This window comes from Enhydra lutris, unplaced genomic scaffold (genome assembly GCF_002288905.1).
Source record: "Enhydra lutris kenyoni isolate GAN:26980312 unplaced genomic scaffold, ASM228890v2 scaffoldscaffold22, whole genome shotgun sequence".
NCBI classification, from domain to species: Eukaryota; Metazoa; Chordata; class Mammalia; order Carnivora; family Mustelidae; genus Enhydra; species Enhydra lutris.
Window position 1 is genome coordinate 5,134,908 of NW_019154106.1, and position 20,800 is coordinate 5,155,707.

General features: G+C 61.7%; 2 protein-coding genes across 3 annotated transcripts; one reads left to right on the forward strand and one right to left on the reverse strand.

The window, feature by feature from the left end:
- The first annotated feature begins 480 nt into the window (after positions 1 to 480).
- LOC111150228 (phosphatidylinositol transfer protein membrane associated 1) lies at positions 481 to 13,992 on the forward strand. Its single transcript, XM_022507651.1, has 24 exons — positions 481 to 634; positions 1,596 to 1,712; positions 3,212 to 3,426; positions 3,515 to 3,636; positions 3,835 to 4,059; positions 5,540 to 5,866; positions 5,943 to 6,038; positions 6,120 to 6,227; positions 7,121 to 7,182; positions 7,283 to 7,533; positions 7,847 to 8,036; positions 8,138 to 8,245; positions 8,508 to 8,665; positions 8,752 to 8,957; positions 9,426 to 9,596; positions 10,265 to 10,429; positions 10,650 to 10,798; positions 10,905 to 11,015; positions 11,418 to 11,534; positions 11,713 to 11,861; positions 11,951 to 12,100; positions 12,204 to 12,387; positions 12,699 to 12,827; positions 13,481 to 13,992. The coding sequence occupies exons 2-24, from the start codon at positions 1,635 to 1,637 to the stop codon at positions 13,742 to 13,744; spliced, it is 3,735 nt and encodes a 1,244-aa protein (XP_022363359.1). The 5' UTR covers positions 481 to 634; positions 1,596 to 1,634; the 3' UTR covers positions 13,745 to 13,992.
- A 594-nt stretch (positions 13,993 to 14,586) lies between these two features.
- Positions 14,587 to 20,556, reverse strand: LOC111150229 (aryl hydrocarbon receptor interacting protein). 2 transcript variants are annotated; one of them, XM_022507652.1, is made up of 6 exons: positions 20,253 to 20,556; positions 17,528 to 17,707; positions 15,931 to 16,119; positions 15,385 to 15,561; positions 15,146 to 15,287; positions 14,587 to 14,906 (listed from the first exon to the last, which is right to left on the reverse strand). In XM_022507652.1, exons 1-6 carry the CDS (start codon positions 20,349 to 20,351, stop codon positions 14,701 to 14,703), a joined length of 993 nt encoding a protein of 330 aa, XP_022363360.1. In that variant the 5' UTR covers positions 20,352 to 20,556; the 3' UTR covers positions 14,587 to 14,700. The 2 variants fall into 2 exon arrangements, with proteins under 2 accessions (XP_022363360.1, XP_022363361.1); XM_022507653.1 differs by having other exon boundaries at positions 14,598 to 14,906; positions 15,154 to 15,287; positions 20,253 to 20,450.
- Positions 20,557 to 20,800: the final 244 nt, after the last annotated feature.

Below are 20,800 nucleotides of genomic sequence, written 5' to 3' on the forward strand. Positions count from 1 at the left end.
GTGACTGCAACTCTCTGCCTGAATGTGTAGCTGAATGACCCTAGAAGCCTGGGGCACTGGAACCCTGGCCCCTCAGAAGAGGCAAGCCTTAGTTAGACCAGCGGCGTCTTGCCAGACTTTGCAGGCTGGGGCATTTCCCCTACCCTGGGTCTCAGGTTCGAGGGCTGGGGAGAATGGGGATGGGGTCCTGCCATTTTTCCATGGCCCCCGGGAGGGCTGGCCGAGGGTGGGGAACTATGAGAGCTTAGGGGATCCCAAAGAGCAGAGGGAGTAAAAAAGCGCCAGCGATTGGAGAACTGCCTCTTCCCCGGCCGGCTTGGGGAAGGAAGGCGGGGGCCGCCCTCCGCCGCCGCCGCGGGCGGGGCCGCCGGGACCCCGCAGGAGTGGGGAGGGCCAGCCGGGCCCAGGAAAGGGGCGGGGCGGCCGCAGTGACGCGGCGGGCCTCGGGGAGGGCCGGCAGGGGCGCCGGCGGGCGGACCCGGAGGAAGGTCGGGGCCATGGGCCCTCGCTGCGCCTCCAGAGGGTCCGGCCACTGCTGGAACCCGAGGCTGGGGCGGGGGGCGCTCCGGGCTCCGACCCACGACCCGTCCGCCCCCGCCCGTACCGGGTGAGGGGTGCCCGCCCTAAACTAGAGGTGAGCCGGGACGTTGGCGGGCGGGCCAAGAGCACAGCGGGGGACGGGGACGCCGGGTAGCAGAGGGAAGTGGGGACAATGGGGCCTCTCGCCTGTTCGCTGGGTGCGAGGTGGGGAGTGGGAGGGGTGCCCGCAGCGGAACCGGGGCGCAGGTGGGCGGAGCGGGTCTCCCAGGGTGGGGGCCCGTGGGATACCCAGTGGAGCCACTCTTGCCTCAGCCCGAAGAGGGGTCAACCCCGGGAAGGATGATGAGGTAGCCGCATAGACGAGTGCCGGGAGTCCAGGAAGGATGCTGAGGAGGGGAAGTCGAGGACTGGGCTGCGGGCCAGGATAGGGAAGGCAGATCTGGGGGTCGGAGGGGTTAGTTATGTGGTCCTGGAAGGTGGGTTCAGATGCGGGGGGTGGGGAACACTGACAGACGCTCAGAGGAGGGGCGCACGGAACTGCTCTGCGGAGAGACACCCCGGGGGACAAGGTTCTAAATGGATGTCCGGGAGTGGGGGACATGCGACCCCGCCAAGTAGGGGAAACGGGGTGCAGGGGGCGGACCCCCAGGGGCTGGTCGTGGAAGGCGGGCCAGGAAGGAGGGAACTGTGGCTCCTGGGGGTGGGTCCCCGAGAGATTTGGAGGGGGCTTGGGCCACGGCCGCGGCTGGAGAGGCGAAGGTGGCCCGTTAGCCGGCCGGCCCGCGCCCGCCGTTTCGGGGGGCCCGCGTCAGCGCGCGGTTGCCATGGCGACGGGCGGGCGGGGGACGGGGGCTGCGCGGAAAAGAGGTCAGCGCTCAGCCTCGCTGCGGCTCGCGGTCCCCGGCGGCGCTGGCGGCAGCGCTGGGCTCGCCTCTGCCTCCCCGGTAGCGGGCCCAGGCATGGGGTCCCGCGGCGCGAGCCCTCCGGCCGGCGCGCAGGGCTCGGGGCCGCGCGCCGCCGCCCCGCACTGACTGCCGCGCGGTGCCCTGCGCCAGGCGGAGCGGAGGCCGCGCGGCCGGCCGAGCACCTTCAGGATGCTCATCAAGGAGTACCACATTCTGCTGCCCATGAGCCTGGATGAGTACCAGGTGGCCCAGCTCTACATGATCCAGGTGAGGGCGGTGGGAAGCAGGAGACCAAGGGGGCCACACTTCATGATGGGGTAGTGGCAGGAGCGCGCAGGCCGCACCTGGGACGAGGGGTGGGCCCAGCTCAACCCCCATCAACCCCGCTCTGGGGCTTGCAAGGACTCAGAGCCTAGGGGAAGACAGAGAAATCCCCCTTCCAGTGCAGGGGGTGGGGAGGGGATGGCTGTGGGGAAAGGGGCAGAAGGGCCTAGTGGTGCCTCCCCATCCCCCAAGTGTTTGGCCCCTGGTTGATGCTCAGCCCACTTCTGATCTCCTTTAATCCTCCTTAGAATCCTAACCCCTTGCGGGAGGGAAAGGAGTGCATGAGCAGGCAAGAATGAGAGGCAAGGAGCCAGGAAGGGTGCCAGGTGGTAGAGAAGCCTGGGGGGGGGGGCGCGATCCCCAGAGGGTGCACGATCCTTACAACCCGAGATGGTCAGGGAGATGGGGATGAGGGTCAGACCCCAAAACTGTGACAGAGAGGGGCAGGCAGAGACCCAAGAGGGTGAGGTAGGGGTCCAGGCTTGGGAAGAAGAAGGCAGCGAGGCAGGCTCTCAGGGAGGGAAAATGGTTCAGAGCCTCAGGGAGGCCTGTGTTCCCCAGAAATGAGCGTTAGGGTCTCAAGAGGCAAAACGGCCAGGATCTGGCCTCAGAGGGTTGAGTGAGCCGAGTTCAGGCTCCGGAGCTATAAACAGGCAGGATATGAGTTCTCTCAAGATACAAGGGGTGTGGCAGGAGCTGGTATTGGGGTCCCAGAGAGGGAGGGGACTGGGGTCAGGTTCTCAGAGAAGTGCGGATCCCTTTTACTGTCCTGGATTCTTCCAGGCCACCCTCCCGGGCCTCCTTGCTGCCCTTGGAGCACAGGAGGCACACTCCCGCCTCAGAAGCTTCTGTTGGCATCCCCCCTGCCTGGAATAGTTCCCCCCAGCCCCCATCCGCACCCCACATCTACCTCCCCCACTTCAAGTCATATTACATTCACACTGTCAGATCACGTTATCTTCTCCATGAGGCTCTCCCTGATCATCCTGTCATAATCGTAATCCCAACCCGATATCCCTGACCCTAGCCTACACTTCCTTCTTCCCATAACACTTACCCCTTCTAACATACCATGTCCTTTGCTTCTGTTAAGTTCCTCTCTGCACTGGGACGGAAGTCCCACAGGACAGGCAGGGATCTTTGCTTTGTTCCTCAACAGCAGATCCCGGTTAATGTAATCCCAATATGCCTGGAACATAGCAGACAATCAGTACGTGAATGAGTGAGTGCCGGGCTGCAGGCCCTATGGAGGACTGGACAGCAGCTGTGATCCTGACCTCCAGGAACTGCAGGGGACCAGGGTCCGGTTTCGGGGAGGTGGAAAAGCTGGGGCTAGGGCTCTGGCACTGTGCAGGGGGCCAGGCTGAGCTGGGGACCGCCGGGAGCTCAGCGGGGGCTGAGCTGCCCTTTCTGCTCTGCCCGCACCCCCCTCCCTGGTGCAGAAAAAGAGCCGGGAGGAGTCAAGCGGTGAGGGCAGTGGTGTGGAGATCCTGGCCAACCGGCCCTACACGGATGGGCCCGGCGGCAGCGGGCAGTACACACACAAGGTGTACCACGTGGGCTCCCACATCCCAGGCTGGTTCCGGGCACTGCTGCCCAAAGCTGCCCTGCAAGTGGAAGAGGAATCCTGGAATGCCTATCCTTACACCCGAACACGGTGAGTGGGGGGGAGGGCAGGCTTGGAGTGACAAGGAGAGCAGCCCTGGTGGGCACAGTAATGACCATCACTCCTGCCCTGTGCCCAGGTACACCTGCCCCTTTGTGGAGAAATTCTCCATTGAAATAGAGACATATTACCTGCCTGATGGTGGGCAGCAGCCCAATGTCTTCAACCTGAGTGGAGCTGAGAGGAGACAGCGCATCCTGGGTGAGGTCCAGGGCCGGTGGAGGGACTCTGAAGCCCCTCTCAGGCCACCTGCCACCTCAGTGGGCAGCCCCTGACAAGTCGCAGGCTCTCTCCTGGCCTCAGCTTCCTGGCCATGGAAGGCTGCCCTCCCCATCCCAGGGCAGGGAAGGTGGGGAGGGGGCTGGTGTGACCCAGCGCCACTGGAACTTCTCCTCCTAGACACCATAGACATCGTGCGGGATGCAGTGGCCCCAGGAGAGTACAAAGCAGAAGAGGACCCTCGGCTGTATCGCTCGGCCAAGACTGGCCGAGGACCGCTGGCTGATGATTGGGCGCGCACAGCGGCCCAAACAGGGCCCCTCATGTGTGCCTATAAGCTGTGCAAGGTTGAGTTCCGCTACTGGGGCATGCAGGCCAAGATCGAGCAGTTCATCCACGATGTCGGTGAGCACCCCGCCGCAGGAGGCTCCCTTGACCCAGCATGCACCAGACCCCCTCCCACCCCCGTGTTTGAGCCAGGAATGCTCCCAGGCTACTGGGGACGCAGAAGCAAAAAGGCATCATTTCCATCCAATATTGCACTGAAGCAGAGGGGAGCAGCCCAGCCCGGCTGGGGTTTGGGGGGGCCTGGCCTTGAGGCATAGGTAAGAGTCAGGAGGGCAAGAAGCTGGGGACATGATCTCTGAGGTCCATGCGGGCTCTGACATTCAGAGAGGCTGCTTTTCATCCCTTAAGCTTCCAGGGTTCTCCAAAGTTCTGTGGATCAAGGGAGACTTAGAAACTGTCAAAAGGGTCAGCAGCCCTAACCAGCAACACACACAAGTACAGACTAAGCCAGGGCTCTGCCGCCATTCTTGGGGTCCCTCCCACTCCCAGCTCCCATGGCCCCATGCTCTGGCCCCAGATCCAGGAGTCCTGTTTCTAACCCCACGGTGCCTGCAGCTCAGCCCTGCCTGTCCCCCAGCTCTGACAGTGGGCCGCCTGCTGGTAGGGAAATCCTCGGATGGGGCGTCCAGGGGTCTGGGCTCCATGGGACCTCCAGTGAGCTGCTTCCGGTCTCTGCACCTGAGTTCTCCCTTCTGTGAGCGAGCAGGAGGCTGGGCCAGGCATTAAGAACTAGGACTGACTGAGCTTCCACGACATGGGAGGGGCCTGGCTAATCACTTAATCCTGCCAGGATTCCTTTAACCCCCATGACACCCCTGCAAGGTAAGAACGCTAGTCCCATTTTACAAACCAGATGAGGAAATTTAGCTTAGAGAATAGTAAGAGGCTCCGTGGCTTGCATTTGTAAAAATACCAGAAAGCACAAATAAGAAAATGAAACCACCCACATGGAACCGCTGGTAAGATTCTGATCGATTTCCTTCCAGAAGTTTATAATTATAATCCAACCATTATTAGTTTATCTCCTAGGTATTGAAGTTTCTAACTTTATTCCTCTGCTTCAGATGAAAATATCCCAGAATGGGTATCATCTTTCGCTACAAACTTCATTAAGTGCCAACACTTCCATTAACTATTAACACCTTCATAACTATCAACAATTTCATTAACTGTTAATGCCTAATTGTCAACTCCTCTGAAGAAGTCAGCAGGCAGCTAGTGAGAAAGGCAGCGAGAAGCCTTGGTCCCAGCTTCCCAGGTTGTCACCATCGGGTTTGTGCTCAGAGTTGGGGTGTCCAGAGGGATAAAAGAGGCAGGGATGGAGGGAGGGAGGTGGAGCCAGAAGACAAATGCGCCAGTTTCTATTCCCATCTCCTGGATGGCCCTCACCCTGCCCTACTTTATGGCTCCGGGTGGGTGGTGTGCCCAGGGCAGCCATCACCAGTGTAGAGGACTAGCTTGTGGCTACCCCGTGGCAGCGGCACGGAAACTCAGACTCGGGGGGAGGGGTATGGTTCTGAAGCCTGGGCACTTGCAGGTCTGCGACGGGTGATGCTACGGGCCCACCGCCAGGCCTGGTGCTGGCAGGATGAATGGACAGAGCTGAGCATGGCTGACATCCGGGCGCTGGAGGAAGAGACCGCCCGCATGCTGGCACAGCGCATGGCCAAGTGCAACTCAAGCAGTGAGGGGCCGGAGGCCCAGGCCCCGGGGAAGCCCAGTGTTGAGGCCCGGGCTGCGGCCAGCCGTGCCGGCACCCCCGACGGGCCTGAGGCACCCTCCGGCCCCGATGCCTCACCTGACGCCAGTTTCGGCAAGCAGTGGTCCTCCTCCTCCCGTTCCTCCTACTCGTCCCAGCACGGAGGTGAGGCTGGGGCCCAGAGGCGGGAAGGAGCCACCCTCAGGCCGGGCGCCCAGGCTGAGGGGATATGGCCCTGCAGGGGGCGTGTCTCCCCAGAGCTTGTCTGAGTGGCGCATGCAGAACATCGCCCGGGACTCTGAGAACAGCTCCGAGGACGAGTTCTTTGATGCCCATGGTCAGCACCACAGCCCTGCGGGGGTGGGGGTGTCCCTGAGCGGCTCCCACTGCCCCGTGACACAGCCCCTCGTCCTTTCAGAAGGCTTCTCGGACAGTGACGAGGTCTTCCCCAAGGAGATGACCAAGTGGAACTCCAATGACTTCATCGACGCCTTCGCCTCCCCCGTGGAGGCCGAGGGGACACCAGGTAAAGACCGCCGGCCACCAGCACCCTGTATGCCTTGGACGCTCCGAGAGCCACGCGGTCTTAGGCTTAACGGGGTCCTGAATCAAAGTCAGTCCAGAGAGGGTGCTCATAGTGAGTGGAGGAGGGGTGGATAGATGGATGGTTAGACTGTATTCCAAGGTCAGACAGAGCCCAAAACGTGAAGGAATTAATCTGGAGTCCAGGAAGTCTTCACGTGGGAGGTGATGTCTAAGCAGGAATTTTTTTTTTTTTTTTTTAAGATTTTATTTATTTGACAGAGAGAGAGACAGCGTGAGAGGGAACACAAGCAGGGGGCTGTGGGAGAGGGAGAAGCAGGCTTCCCGCCCAGCAGGGAGCCTGATGCAGGGCTGGAACTTAGAACCCTGGGATCATGACCTAAGCTGAAGGCAGACGCATAGCGACTGAGCCACCCAGGCACCCCGTCTAGGCGGGATTTTGAAGGATTGGACTAGCTCTAACAGAACTTTCTGCAATGATGGAAATGTTCTAGCTACTGGCCACATGTGGTTTCTAAGTGCTTGAAATGTGGCTAGTGAGACCGAGGCGCTGAATTTTGTACTGTATTGCATTTTAATTTATTTCAGTTTAAACAGGCACACGTGGCTGGTGGCTACTGTATGGGACAGGGCAGGATTAGAAGGAATTTTCCAGGCAAACAAGCATTGTGGGGAGAGGCGTCCCTGATAGTAGCAGGACCAGCATGTGCAAAGGCCCAGAAATGTGAAATGACCCATGAGAGCCTGATGAGGGAGGACAGAGGAAGATGGGGGGGTTGCTTGGGCAGACAGCAAAGCACGGGTATCTGGAGTGCCAGATGAAGGGAACCCCACAGGCTCCTCAGCCTCCTTCACTCGCTTCCCCATGTCCTACAGACCCTGGAACTGAGGCCACCAAAGACACTGGGGATGGGGCCCGAGCACCCAGGGACTCAGAGGTGAGTTTGGTCAGCTACCCGACATCTGCAGTTCTGCCCCTCCCTGCCCACCAGGCAGGCTACTGGTCTGACACCCCCGGCACCCCACTGTGCCCCACAGGGTCCGGATGGAGCCGGGGAGCTGGGGGCCGAGGCATGCGCAGTCCACGCCCTCTTCCTCATCCTGCACAGCGGCAACATCCTGGACTCGGGCCCCGGAGATGCCAACTCTAAGCAGGCAGACGTGCAGACCCTGAGCCTGGCCTTTGAGGCTGTCACACGAGTCCACTTCCCTGAGGCCTTGGGCCACGTGGCACTGCGTCTGGTGCCCTGCCCGCCCATCTGCGCTGCTGCCTATGCCCTTGTCTCCAAGTACTGGTCAGGGGTTGAAGGGTGGGGGACAGCCAGGGTCTCCAAGGTGCAGATTGCATGGGGCTCCCGGGACCAAAGAGGGCCCAGGAGGAAAGGGGGAGGAGGCCAGGAAGCCGACCGCTGGGCCCGTCACCCACCCAGCCCAACTCCAGTTTCTAGTCAATGGTTCCATCACAAGGGCCCCTTGGGTGCTGTTGCTTCCCACAAAGGCTCCCCACAGTTCTAGGACTTGCCACCAGGCCAAGGGTACTTGGAGGGGGGCAGTGGAGGGGCTAGAGGCCCTCCCACCCACCCACCACCCCTCCTCCCACAGCCTGAGCCCCTACAGCCACGACGGCGACAGCCTGTCCCGCTCCCAGGACCACATTCCATTGGCTGCGCTGCCACTGCTGGCCACCTCGTCCTCCCGATACCAGGGCGCTGTGGCCACTGTCATCGCCCGCACCAACCAGGCCTATGCTGCCTTCCTGCGCTCAGCTGAGGGGGCTGGCTTCTGCGGGCAGGTCAGGCCTTAGGGATGTCCCTGGGAAGCTTGCTGCTGGAGCCCCCCCATCTGCCGCCCTCTGCTGCAGCCCCTCCTGAGGGCGCCACTCTCCCCACGCAGGTGGTGCTGATTGGAGACGGCGTCGGCGGGATCCTGGGCTTTGACGCCCTCTGCCACAGTGCCGGCGTGGGCACGGGGAGCCGGGGCAGCAGCCGCCGTGGGAGCATGGTCAGTGGGGCCAAGCCCTGCCTGCTCGGGAGGCGGGTGACTCGCCAGCTCTAGGTCTCTGTCCCCCGCAAAATGACTTCTCTTCAGGCAGCTCCCCTGCTGCTTTGGGCTGTCCCCTCTTGGGCTGTCCCCTCTTGGGCTCTGCCCCGAGTTCTTTCCTGGAGGCCCTGTCAACCTCCAAGCCTCTCTCCTCACTTCCAAATCAGTAGAAATTGAATCGCCTCCAACCCTAAGGATATTTCTGTCCCCTATTTTTGTCTAGACCAATGAGCTGCTGTCCCCGGAGGTCGGCCCAGTGCGGGACCCCCTGGCAGATGGGGTGGAGGGGCTGGGCCGGGCCGGCCCAGAACCCTCGGTCCTGCCTGCCCAGCGCACCCCCAGTGACATGACCAGTCCTGAGCCCGAGGGCCCTCAGAACAGGTGACACGTCTGTGCCATAACCCACGCCCTGGGCTTGTGTTGGGCTGTGGAGGCAGTGGCACTGAGCACCCCTCCCCCCGCCCCAGCCTGCAGGCAGCCCCCCCAGCCACCTCCTCTGGGGACCCCAGGCGGGCAAGCACAGCCTCCTGCCCACCTGCTGCCACTTCTGAGGCTCCCGATGGCCCCACCAGCGCTGCCCGCCTTGACTTCAAGGTCTCCGGCTTCTTCCTCTTTGGCTCCCCGCTGGGCCTGGTGCTGGCTTTGCGCAAAACCGTGATGCCCGCCTTGGAGGGTGAGCCCTCGGGCTGGGGGTGGGAGCCGCACCTTCTCCTCCATCTGCCCCCCCCAGCTCTTTTGTCCCCCATGAGATGCTGGCAGTACTGCCACACCCCACTGTACCAACTAAGATGCTGGCTAGAGAAGGGGAACCTGAGGCCCAGAAAGAAGGGACTTGCCAAGGCCAAGTTTCCCGAAGTGCACCAGGAGGAACTCAAGCCCATACACGATGCTCCACTTGAGAAGGGCTCTGACAGGCAGGGGAAATACTTCATCCCAAATCACGTCAGCAGATAAAGGGTCTGATTTCTTCCTAGCCGAGACACCTGTGTCACTTTCCCGGGACCCTGGTAACCTCCCGGGGAGTGCAGTTTGGAAAGTGCTGCCTCTGGGTCACATAGTCCATCAGGTGCTGCGTCCCACACCCCCTGCCTCCCAGTATGCCCAGCTGAACCGCCTCCTTCCTTCATCTTCTGGGTTCCAGTGGCCCAGATGCGCCCGGCCTGTGAGCAGATCTACAACCTCTTCCACGCGGCCGACCCCTGCGCCTCCCGCCTTGAGCCCCTGCTGGCCCCCAAGTTCCAAGCTATCGCCCCACTGGCCGTGCCCCGCTACCAGAAGTTCCCCCTGGGAGATGGCTCATCCCTGCTGTTGGGTATGCCCCCAGCCAAGATAAAGGGGAGAAGGAGGGGGGCAGCAACCGGGAGGGATGGGAATGGGCTCCCCTCCCCCAAGAAGACATGAGCTGGTTCCTCCATCATTGATGAGCTCTCAATGTCACCAATCCCCAGACCACGGAGGCCCTTTGTGAGGTCTGGATCCCCAAGACCCTCTGACATTCTCTGCCAAGGAGCAGGGGGCAGTAGTGACGGCTGGGCTAGAGAGAGGAGCTAGTGGTGCTGGGGAGCTAGTGTCTGGGAACGGCCGCAATGAGGGGGACTGCCGTTTATCTGCATGGAGGGGTGCACAGCTTATCCATATACACTTGTGTTCATGTATCATTGTGGGGCACGTACCCATATGCATGCGAGTGGGTACCCATGTGGCCCCACGAGATGAATGGGCTTGTGCCAGAGCAGTGGAAGCAGACGTTCTAAAAGGAATACAAATGGGCCATCAGCGGGAGCTAAGAGGAGACAAGGCCCCCGCTCTTCATTTCCACCCAATTGTGGGGCACTTCAGCCTCAGCCAAGACCTGACCAGGGAGGGCTGGCAGGGGAGATGGTGGAGTGTGGGGGGCCAAGCTGCCTTGGAAGCCCTAGGTGGGAAGACAGGAGGGCAGCCTGGCTCTGACCGCTGCTCAGGTTGGCCCATCTCCCCCAGCTGACACTCTGCAGACACACTCAGGCCTCTTTCTGGAGGAGCTGGAGATGCTGGTGCCCTCAACGCCCACCTCTGCCAGCGGTGCCTTCTGGAAGGGCAGCGAGTTAGGCTCCGATCCACCGGCCCAGCCGGCTGCCCCCAGCACCACCGGTGAGGTGGTTAAGAGTAAGTCAACCAGCCACCCTGCCTCGGGGGTGGCACTTCTACCTCCGGAAGCCCAGCTGAAACAGCCTTGCCCTGGGATGAGAGGGCCCCAGCACCCAACCTTGGACTTGGCAAAGAGCAGGCTTGGCAGGAAGGAGGGAGGAAAGAGCACCCGGGGGCCAGACACGTGGGCACGAGGTGGGAGGCCACCCCTGACTCACTGCCCAACGTGGCCGTGCAGTCCTCGAGCGCTGGTGGGGGACGAAGCGGATTGACTACTCACTCTACTGCCCCGAGGCGCTCACCGCCTTCCCTACCGTCACGCTGCCCCACCTCTTCCACGCCAGCTACTGGGAGTCGGCTGATGTGGTGGCCTTCATCCTGCGCCAGGTGGGCTCGGGGATACGGGGTGGGAGATGAGAACTGGACCAGGGGAGCCGCGGGCCAGGGGAGGTGCAGCCCCAGGTTCCCTGTTCACGGGGCCCCACGCGCACAGGTGATCGAGAAGGAGCAGCCGCAGCTGACGGAATGCGAGGAGCCGTCCATCTACAGCCCGGCCTTCCCCAGGGAGAAGTGGCAGCGCAAACGCACGCAGGTCAAGATCCGGGTATGTGCCCTGCCCCTCGTGTCGCGAGGGGCCAGACCCTGCAGTCTCTCCCCAGCATCCCCGCCCAGCACCTTCCCGGGTGCCGCCCCGCCCCCTGTAGTCCTGGCCCCGCCTCCTCGAGCCTCGGCCCCGCCCCTGGAGATTGGGAATCTCCTCCCCTTTCTTCGGGAATTGGGACATCCGATCTCCGCTCTCCTACCGAACCTCACCCTCTGAATCCCGTCCTGTCACGGCTCCGTCCCCTGGGAGCCGCAGTTTACACGCACCCCCAACCTCAGGTCGGGTCAGAAAAGCGCGCACCACTTGGGCCTCGCCCCTGCCTGGGCGCGGGTCCCCCACAACAGCTCCTCCTGCATCCCTGGCCCAGCTGGGCTGCGGGCTCACGCCGTCTCCTCCCGCCAGAACGTCACTTCCAACCACCGGGCAAGCGACACGGTCGTGTGCGAGGGCCGCCCCCAGGTGCTGAACGCGCGCTTCATGTACGGGCCCCTGGACGTGGTGACGCTCACAGGAGAGAAGGTCAGGACACGGCGGCCTGGGCCCCGGGTACACCCGCGCCTGTCGAGCCGACCTCGCCCACAGGGAACTCTTGGTCCCTCCACCCCCAACGACAGCCCGCCCAGACCCTCCTCCACTCAGGGTCCGGGGGTGCGTGGGGTTGAGGCCCACGGGCCCTCTCGGCCGCTCTCCCCATCAGGTGGACGTCTACATCATGACGCAGCCACTGTCAGGCAAGTGGATCCACTTCGGCACTGAGGTCACGAACAGCTCCGGCCGCCTCACCTTCCCAGTGCCCCTCGAGCGCGCGCTGGGCATCGGCGTCTACCCGGTGCGCATGGTGGTCAGGTGAGCGCCGGGCGGGCTGGGCTTCCGCGGGCTGGGGCTCTGCCGAGCCTCGCCTGCCCCATGCCGCTCACCCCATACGTGGGCCACAGGGGCGACCACACGTACGCCGAGTGCTGCCTGACCGTGGTGGCCCGCGGCACCGAGGCCGTGGTCTTCAGCATTGACGGCTCCTTCACTGCCAGCGTCTCCATCATGGGCAGCGACCCGAAGGTGCGCGCCGGCGCCGTGGACGTGGTCAGGTAGGAGAAGCCCGCCCCCCCCCTCCGCCCCCATGCTGGCTGCTGTGACCAGCCGCACCCCCGCAACCCCGCCCGTGGAGCTGACCTCCATCCCATCCTGCAGGCACTGGCAGGACGCCGGCTACCTGATCGTCTACGTAACCGGCCGGCCTGATATGCAGAAGCACCGCGTGGTGGCCTGGCTGTCGCAGCACAACTTTCCTCACGGTGTTGTCTCCTTCTGTGATGGCCTCACCCATGACCCACTGCGCCAAAAGGCGATGTTTCTGCAGAGCCTGGTGCAGGAGGTGAGTCTGGGAAAGGGAAGGGGGAGGGGAGGGTCCGGCTCCGTCCCCTCCCTGGGCAATAGGACTTGCAGAGGCCCACCCGGTCCCACCCCCACGGCCCGGGACCCTAACTGGCTGGAGAGGGCCCTATGGCCCGGCCTCCTAGTGGTCTGAGAAACCCCTAGTCCTCTCCACCCACTAGGCTAGCTCAGGGGCCTGGTGACGGGACCCTGTGGCCCCACCTCGGTCCCACGAGTCCCACCCTCAATACCCTCTAACTCGGGACGCCTGGCAGATGCACCAGGATGGTTGACTGGCCTCTCCCAACACAGGTGGAACTGAACATTGTAGCTGGCTATGGGTCCCCCAAAGATGTGGCCGTGTATGCGGCACTGGGCCTGCCCCCGAGCCAGACCTACATCGTGGGCCGCGCGGTGCGGAAGCTGCAAGCTCAGTGCCAGGTGAGGGCCGAGGGAAGGCGGGGACTGGGTGGCCGACAGGCAGCAGAGCCTGGGTCCCAGGCCACCAGGACCACCTGTGCTATGAAGCACCTGAGGGGACCACTCTAAAAGAGCCAGCTGGCCTCAGGGGACTGGGCTCCTCCTAGGATAGGGACGTGAACAGCTTGGAGCTGCTGGGCAGGCCAGGATGGATGACAGAGGCGGAGTGTGCCCAAGACCTTGAGCACTGGTTCCCTCTGGCTTGGTCCTGGGCATGGACCTTGAGCTTTGTGAGCCCCAATTTCCTGTCTGGAGAACGGAAATGCTGGACTGGCACCAAGCTCCCCAGCTCTCAGGGACATCACAAAACATGCACAGGGCTGGGAACAAAGCAAGCGCTTACTGAACGTCGGTTGCTGTTCTTTCCTACCAAGACCTCAGGAAACTGAAGGCCAGAGAGGCGCAGAGCGAGGAGGAAAGCCAGGGCGCTCTGGCTGCCAATCTGGGGTTCCAGCTGCTCAGAGGAGGCTCCGGGTCAGACTGTGCCCGGCCTAGAATGCTGCCAGCACTGCCCCAGGAGCCTGCGCGGGGTGGGGGTGGGGGGTCCACAGGCAAGGGGTGCATGTGAGCCTGAGACCAGCCATGCCCTCATCCCTGCCCACTTCTGCCCACAGTTCCTGTCAGATGGCTACGTAGCCCACCTGGGCCAGCTGGAGGCAGGCTCCCACCCTCATGCCCCCACGGGACCCTCCAGGGCCGCCCTGGCCAAGAGCAGCTATGGCGGGGCTGCCCCCGTGGACTTCCTGCGCAAGCAGAGCCAGCTGCTTCGCTCCAGGGGCCCCAGCCAGGTGGAGCGTGAGGGCCCGGGGACACCGCCCACCACCCTGGCCAGAGGCAAGGCCCGGAGCATCAGCCTCAAGTTGGACAGTGAAGAGTGAGGCCCGCACTGTGGATGGCTCTGAGTTATTTATTCATGGACACAAGGGGCCCAGGTGGCACATGCCAGGGATTGGGGGTCCCTCGACCCCCCCAACCCCACAAACTGCATCTTTCTCTGCCCCTCAGTGTTACTTCCCTTTCATGTCGGGGGCACCTAGCCTCGGTGGGGGAGGAGGGAGTGGCAACGGCCCGGAGGCTTTTCCAGCGTGTGTAAATCTATGGAAATAAACCACCTGTAACCCACTGACCACGCACCTGCCGGGCACCGCAGCGCAGCCGAGCCCAGGTTCCAGTTTGATAGGGACACCGAAGGGCCCAGAGGGGCCAGGATGCGCCCAGGGTCATAGCATGGGTTAGGGGCAAGGCCAGGATGGGGGCCCGGGCCTTGGAGGTCTTCTGGAGGATTCTGTCCTCCCTTCTACACGAGGCCTCCTCCTGAATAGTCAGGCCACTACACCCCACCCTCCCGCCCTGGTCAGCCCTTTAGTTCACAGGGGCCCAGACAGCTTCTGGATGATACCTCTGCCTCCAGAAGCAGAGACCACGGGACCAGAGGCTGGAGGGGAGCTACGCTAGGGGGCCCTCCCGGCTGTGCCTCTGTCTCCCCCTGAAGACTGAAGGCCCCCAGGCACTTGGGCCCTGGCCAGCAGAAAACACTTCCTTTGAGACAGAGATCCTCCTCCTCATCTCTCTTGGGGACACTGAGGCCCAGACAGGTCTTGGAGCTGGTAAATGGGAAGCTTGGATCAGAACCCCAAGCCTCTGCCTCCCCAAACCACCTGAGTACCAGGAAATGCAAGGTGATCAGCCTGGCTCCCCCAATGGATTAGCTCGGCAGGTCCAGGAAGAGATAAATACGGCCTTTATATACAGGGAAGCGGGACGCAGCGGGGGCAGGGGGGCCAGGGGCGGCAGCAGAGGGGCAGGCAGGCCAGGCAGGGCTGGCCAGGCCCTATCAGTGGGAGAAAATGCCCCGGAAGCGAGCCTTGTCCTCTTCGTCCTTCTGCCGGATCCGTGCCTCCAGGGCCCGCAGCTCCCGGCTCACGATGGGCGCCAGGGCGGGGTCCAGCTCCAGCACCTTGGCAAAGTCAGCCTGGGCCTCCTGGGCGTTCCACACGGCCGCGTGCGCCTTGCCCCTCTTGAAGTAGGCCTTGACGTTGTCTGCAGGGGTACCGGCGGGCAGCAGGCATGCAAAGGCATGAGGGTGGGGGGTGGGGGGACGAGCCCGCCGCCCGGCCTGACTTCTGGCACTGGGGCCCCCTCCCGGGTCAGACCCCTCCCAACTGACGATGCCAACCACACCCCGAGCCCCACACCACCGTCCCTCTGTCACTGGCCTCTCGGAGCCCACAGCCCCGCCCAGGTGGAGGACATGTGCTCGGGCTTGCACCGGCGCTCACCGTCGTACTTGTTGAGGATGGACGAGCAGTGGTCCAGCACCTCGTAGTATTCCTGGGCCACCAGCTTGCACTGACAGTAGTTGAGGAGCAGCGGGGTGATCTGCTGGTCCAGCTGGATCCAGTCAGGGGATCCAGGCTGCTCCTGGGGACATGGGGGCAGGGAGAGGCCAGAAGCCGCTTAGGGCCGGGTCCCTAGGCTCCTCCTCCCCGCCCCCCCCACCCCCGCCTCCGGGCCGCACCTTCATCTGCAGGTTCTTGAGGCAGGCGATGGCGTCGTAGTACTTGGCAGCGGCCTCCTTCACGTGGCCCTCACGGTACAGCTTGTTGCCCTCCTGGTGGATGACCGGCACTGCCTTCGCCTTCTCCTCATCCGTCATGGCCCAGGGGTCCTGCTGGTACGTGCCGGGGCTCTCCACCTGCCAGAGCGCGGCCCTCATCAGGGGGCACCTCAGCTTCTCAGCCTCTGGGCCCCGGACACCAGGAGCGGAACCACTCGTTCATTCCCTGATCACTCAACAAACGTTTACGTAGCAACTCCTACCTGCCCAGCACCACCCAGCTTCCCAGACTAGAGCCATAAACAAGGTGGCAAAAAGCCCGCCCTCACAGAGACCTCTGGGGGCAGGGGCAGGACCCTCAGGGACTGCTGGAGTCCCGCCAGGCCTTCTTGTACCTGCCTGTTCCGACCTCCCTGCCCAGCAGTCCGTCCACAGAGCCCACAGCCCCGGGCAGGCAGTCCGGGCCTGTTCCTGCCGTGAGGCCCCAAGGGCTCAGCGGCCTCTCACCTTGAGCATCTCAATGTCGAAGATGAGAGGCTGGGGGCTCTGCTGCAGGGCGTCCAGGTCGGCGTGGCCCAGGGAGTTGTGCTCGTGCATCTGGGCGATGCCACAGCAGTGTCGCTGGCCCTCCAGGGGGTCCTTGCCCGCCGCGATGTTGCGTAAACTCTTGGCCACCAGCGGGTACAGGACCACGTGCTGCGGAAAGGCGAGTGGGTTGCCTGGTTGCCATGCCCAAGAGGGCCCAGCCCCTGCCGCATCACCATCTGGGAAAGGACACTGAAGCCCAGAGAGAGCCAGCAACTGGCTCAGGCCCCGCCCCGTCAACACGCAGGAGGGCTTTTCTCTCAGGAATCCTCTGGCATCCCAGCCTTCTGTTCTGGAGAAGTCCCCAGCTCCTGCCATACTTTCTGGCCACCCAACCAAGCACCCCTGCCATGCCCGACACGAACACGCCTTGTCACAGTCAACCCAGCTTCCCGGCCATTCCAAGCTCAGTGGACTCTTCCTCCTCCTCCCCGAGGGTAGCCCACAAGCTGGACTTCTCACCATCACTGAGGTCCCTCCCTCCACATTCTGTTCTCAGCGTCTCTTCCTTCTCTCCTGCCCCAGCCCATCCCATTCGGGGCCTATCTCAGGTCTGGGCCAAGGTAGCAACTCAAAGCCCTTGGCAGAGACCTCCAGGCATAGAGGACCGAGCCTTTGACCTTCCACTAGGAATAACTGCTCAGATGGTGGAAACCAGACTGCCCCCACCCCAGTCCAACCAGCTCTGCTCACTGCCCCTACTGTCTATATGGGGGCAGATTCCTAGAGTAACATCTGTCTCGCCAGCAAACAAGTCCTAAGTCTTGGTGCTGAGCGTTTTGAGCTAAAGGTAAACAGGTCCAGTCCCTGCTCTGCAGTAGCTGAGACCCAGGGAGATCTTGCCATACAGGGCATGAGGGATTAGAGGACCAGAGGAGGGTTTCAAGCCAAACACCAGCAGTCAGGGAGGACTTCCTGGAGTTGTGACCCTAGGAATTCACTCCGAATTATGAGGGAGGATCTTGGCCAAGAAGGGGATGGAAAGGGGGCACTTGGGTGGCTCAGTCATTAAGCATCTCCCTTCAACTCAGGTCATGATCCCAGGGTCCTGGGATAGAGCCTCTCATCGGGCTCTCTGCTCGGCGGGAAGCCTGCTTCTCCCTCTCCCACTCCCCCTGCTTGTGTTCCCTCTCTCGCTGTCTCGATCTATGTCAAATAACTAAATACAATTAATTTTTTTAAAAAAAGAAGAAAAAGGGAATGGAAAAGAAAGGCAGGGAGGTGAGTGGGAGGGGAAAATTGGTATGAGTCAGACCCTGCAGTGCCACGTGAGAGTCTGACAGTGACTAGGGTCCAAGAGGATTAAAGATGCAGTTGTGCGGGTCATTTGCATTTGAGAACCAGGGCCCTGGCTGCCATCTGGCTCATGAAGAGGAGAAGGCAGAAGAGGCCAGGACCCCAAGATCCTGTTGGTGTGATGCACTGGAGGGAGTTGGTGGCAGCCTAGCTAGGGCACAGGCCCTGGGATGGAGAAGAGGGAACGGCAGGACAGACACCACAGGCAGTGGACGCCAGGTACCTTGACATCGCAGCAGAACTGGGCGATCTCCCCCTCACGCATGGTGCACACGATGGTCTCCCACACAGGCAGCTTGAACTTCTTACCAATGATGAGCTCCATGGGCTTGCCACGCACCCGGCTGTCATCCAGCACAGTGCCCTCCTTGTCGCTGTGCAGTGTCCGGTAGTGGAACGTGGCCTGCAGGCCACATGTGGGATAAGACAAGGGCACAGGCTCTCACCAAGCCCCCAAGGACAAGCCTGGCTCCGAGCCTGCAGACAGCACAGGGCACAGGACTTGCCCAAGGGTCACCACCTGACCTCTACCCCACTGCCCAGGGGCAGAAACTAAGTCACAGAGAGGGAAGTGAGGGGCCCAAGTCACACGGATAGGGGGTGGACAGGCTGGGCTCCCAAGCACTCTGGCACCAAACGTTCTTTCAACAAATATTTACTGAGCACATATTATGGGCCTGAGCTCTGTGCTAGACACAGCAGTAAACAAAGACAAAAGTTCCCACGCCCACGGAGTTCACGTGGAACTTCTAGAAGAAGGAGATGAAGCCAAAACAAAACAGTGCACTGTGGACAGTGGAGCTAGGGGCTATGGATCAGAAAACAAAATACAGCCGAGTAAGACAGGCCACATTATACACGGGAGGTGGGCACTCCCTGAGGAGGCAACATTTAGGCAGCAATCTGAAGACAGGAGGAGAGACAGCACGCCAGACAGAGGGTGGGCTAGGACACTGGTGTGGGCCTTCTAGGCCAAGAGAACAGCAGGGGATGGTGTGGTGTGTTCAAGAGGCATCAAGGCCGGTGTGGCAGAAGCAGAGTGAACGAGGGGAGGGGGGGCACTGTGGGGTCATCGGAGTCAAGGGGACGGATCCCGCAGGGCCTGGAGGCTGTGGTGAGGACGTCGTGTTTTTCCTCTGGGTGGCTCCACACACAGGAGGGACAGGATCTGACCTGGGTTCCAATGCTGCCAAGATGAGAGAACAGAATCCAGGGGGGTGAGGGCAGATGCAGGAGGGTGAGAGCTGTAGGCCTGGGGGGGACAACAGAGGCCTGGACCAGGACAGCAATGGGAGAAACCGTGTGAAATGGTCAGATCCTGGGTGCATTCCCAAGACGTGAGAGAACAGAGGGGCCATGGAGAATGGGAGGGATTTAGTCTGAGCAATCAGAAGGCCAAATGTGCCCTTCACCGAGATGGGGAAGGACTGGACACAGCAAGTCAAGTCTGAGCAGCCAACCAGAAATCCAAGGGGTGACAGTGAGTTGGGAGCTAGATATCAGGTTTAAGAAAGAGGTGCAGACAGAAATACACATGGGGGAGTAGTCCAGGCATGGAGGGTTTTTTAGGGATGAGCCTGGGGAGAGCATCTGCGGGTGAGTGCAGAGAGAAGAGATCTGAAGACTGAACCCTTGGCAGGATATAGGTAGAGAAGCCCACGCTCTTGCCCACCACACCAGGCCGCACCCCTGAACTCTGTTTCCAAATCAGTACAGTGGAGGCCCCCATAGTACCCATCCTGCATCGTGGGGATCAAAGGAAATAAACCTGTGTGGTATTGAGCACAGGGCTCACTGTGAGCCCTCAGTCTACGCTGGGGATTGTTATTTGATATTACCTGTCCCTCGTTTTTGGTGCCACTGTTCTCCTATCTTCACTATCTTTATGATGTCTCTCCTTATGGGGTCTGTTCCATCCAGAATCTCCTTTGCCAGGACCTTCTTCAAGGCCATCAAACCCCCAGCCCCAGCCCCTGGGGGCGTGCACACACCCACACTTCTTCTCTCCACACTGAAAAGATCCCGATGGCCAGAATGATGCAGCTTCCCTCTGCTCTCAGGGCACTCGCACTGGGCCAGCCTAGGATCTTTACCTGCCCGACCTTGGTAGCTCGAGGACAATGCATTCACTCACAGACGCTCTGGCTTTTGGTGTCCCAGTCTAGGCCAGGATCTTTGGTCATTCGTTCAATATGCATGTTCTGTGTGACTGCTATGCTGGGCCCAGGGGCTGCCCCTGGAAGCTCCTGACTCTACCGACAAATGGCAACTGGGAAAGGCCCTCCAGGAGAAGGGAACTGCACGAGCAGAAACAGGGAAGCCTGTAGGAGGCGGGGGCTGGAGAGGCCTGGGTAGACAAAGGAGGAAGGTGGTGGGGTCTTTGATTTCCCAGCCCATATCTGTCCTGAGCAACATCACCGAGAGCAGTACGAACCCCTGCCGACAAGCTCCAGTCTGGTAGACCTGACCTCTGGAAATGGGTTTGCGCACTCCAGGGCCTCACCTTCCCCATCTAACAATGGGAGTCGCTCTAAGTGTTTTCAGAAGGCCCTCCCATATATAAAAGAACTTGAACCTTGCAACCCAGAGGCCCCGGGGCCTCCTCCCCAGTGCCGGAGCACCTCCCAGGTCCCAGGTCTCCTGCTCTGGGTCTCCTCCAGCGCCCGGTGTGTGCAAACACTGAAGCCAAACCCCCTCAACCTTCCGAGGATGACTGACGGCTTCCCGGACCAATGCGGCCATACGGCCAAGCCACGGGGCGAGGCAGACACAGCCAAATTCACCCCCTACTTAAATTTAAACCAACCAGCGTCGAGCTCAGCATGTGAGCAGTAGAGTCACCGGCCGCTGCTATCTGGGCATGCGCAACCTCTCGCCTAAGGCCTCCTCCCGCCTCGCATGCGCACCGCGCCGCAGAAGGGTTGAGGAAAGGGGGGCTACGTACGAACCTTGGTTCCATCCTGAAAGTCGGGGAGCTCTCCTCGGCCCTCCTGTATCACACGCTTTTGGATCCCGTCCTCCCGGAGTCTTGCGATGACATCCGCCATCCTTCCCCGCTGCTCTCTTTCGGTAACTTCCGGACTCCTTCGGCAGCTTCCGGACCTGCTTCGGCAACTTCTGGCGCTTCGGCCACTTCCGAGATGGCGCCATTTTGGCTGAGGGCAGACGCCAAAAAGGGACTAAACGTAGAGGTGGCCTGTGATTGGTTGTCTGCGCAGCGGCAGAGCGCGCGGGTGTGACCAGGGGCGGGTCTGACCCGGGAGGTCCCGGGAGGCCTATCGGAGAGGCGGGGCCAGGGTCTGCTAGGCGGGGCCGGGAGGGGCTGGGCGGGGCTGGGCGGGGCTGGGCGGGGCGTCCCTAGCAGTCCTGTCCTTGAATGGATTTGGACTGGCCTTCCCACGTGGTTGTGTTCCCCCACCCAACCCGCTTAAAGCTGTAGTACGGTAACGGCATTGCGGGGCTCGGAGAATGCGGGGGATTCCCTTCGTAACACTGC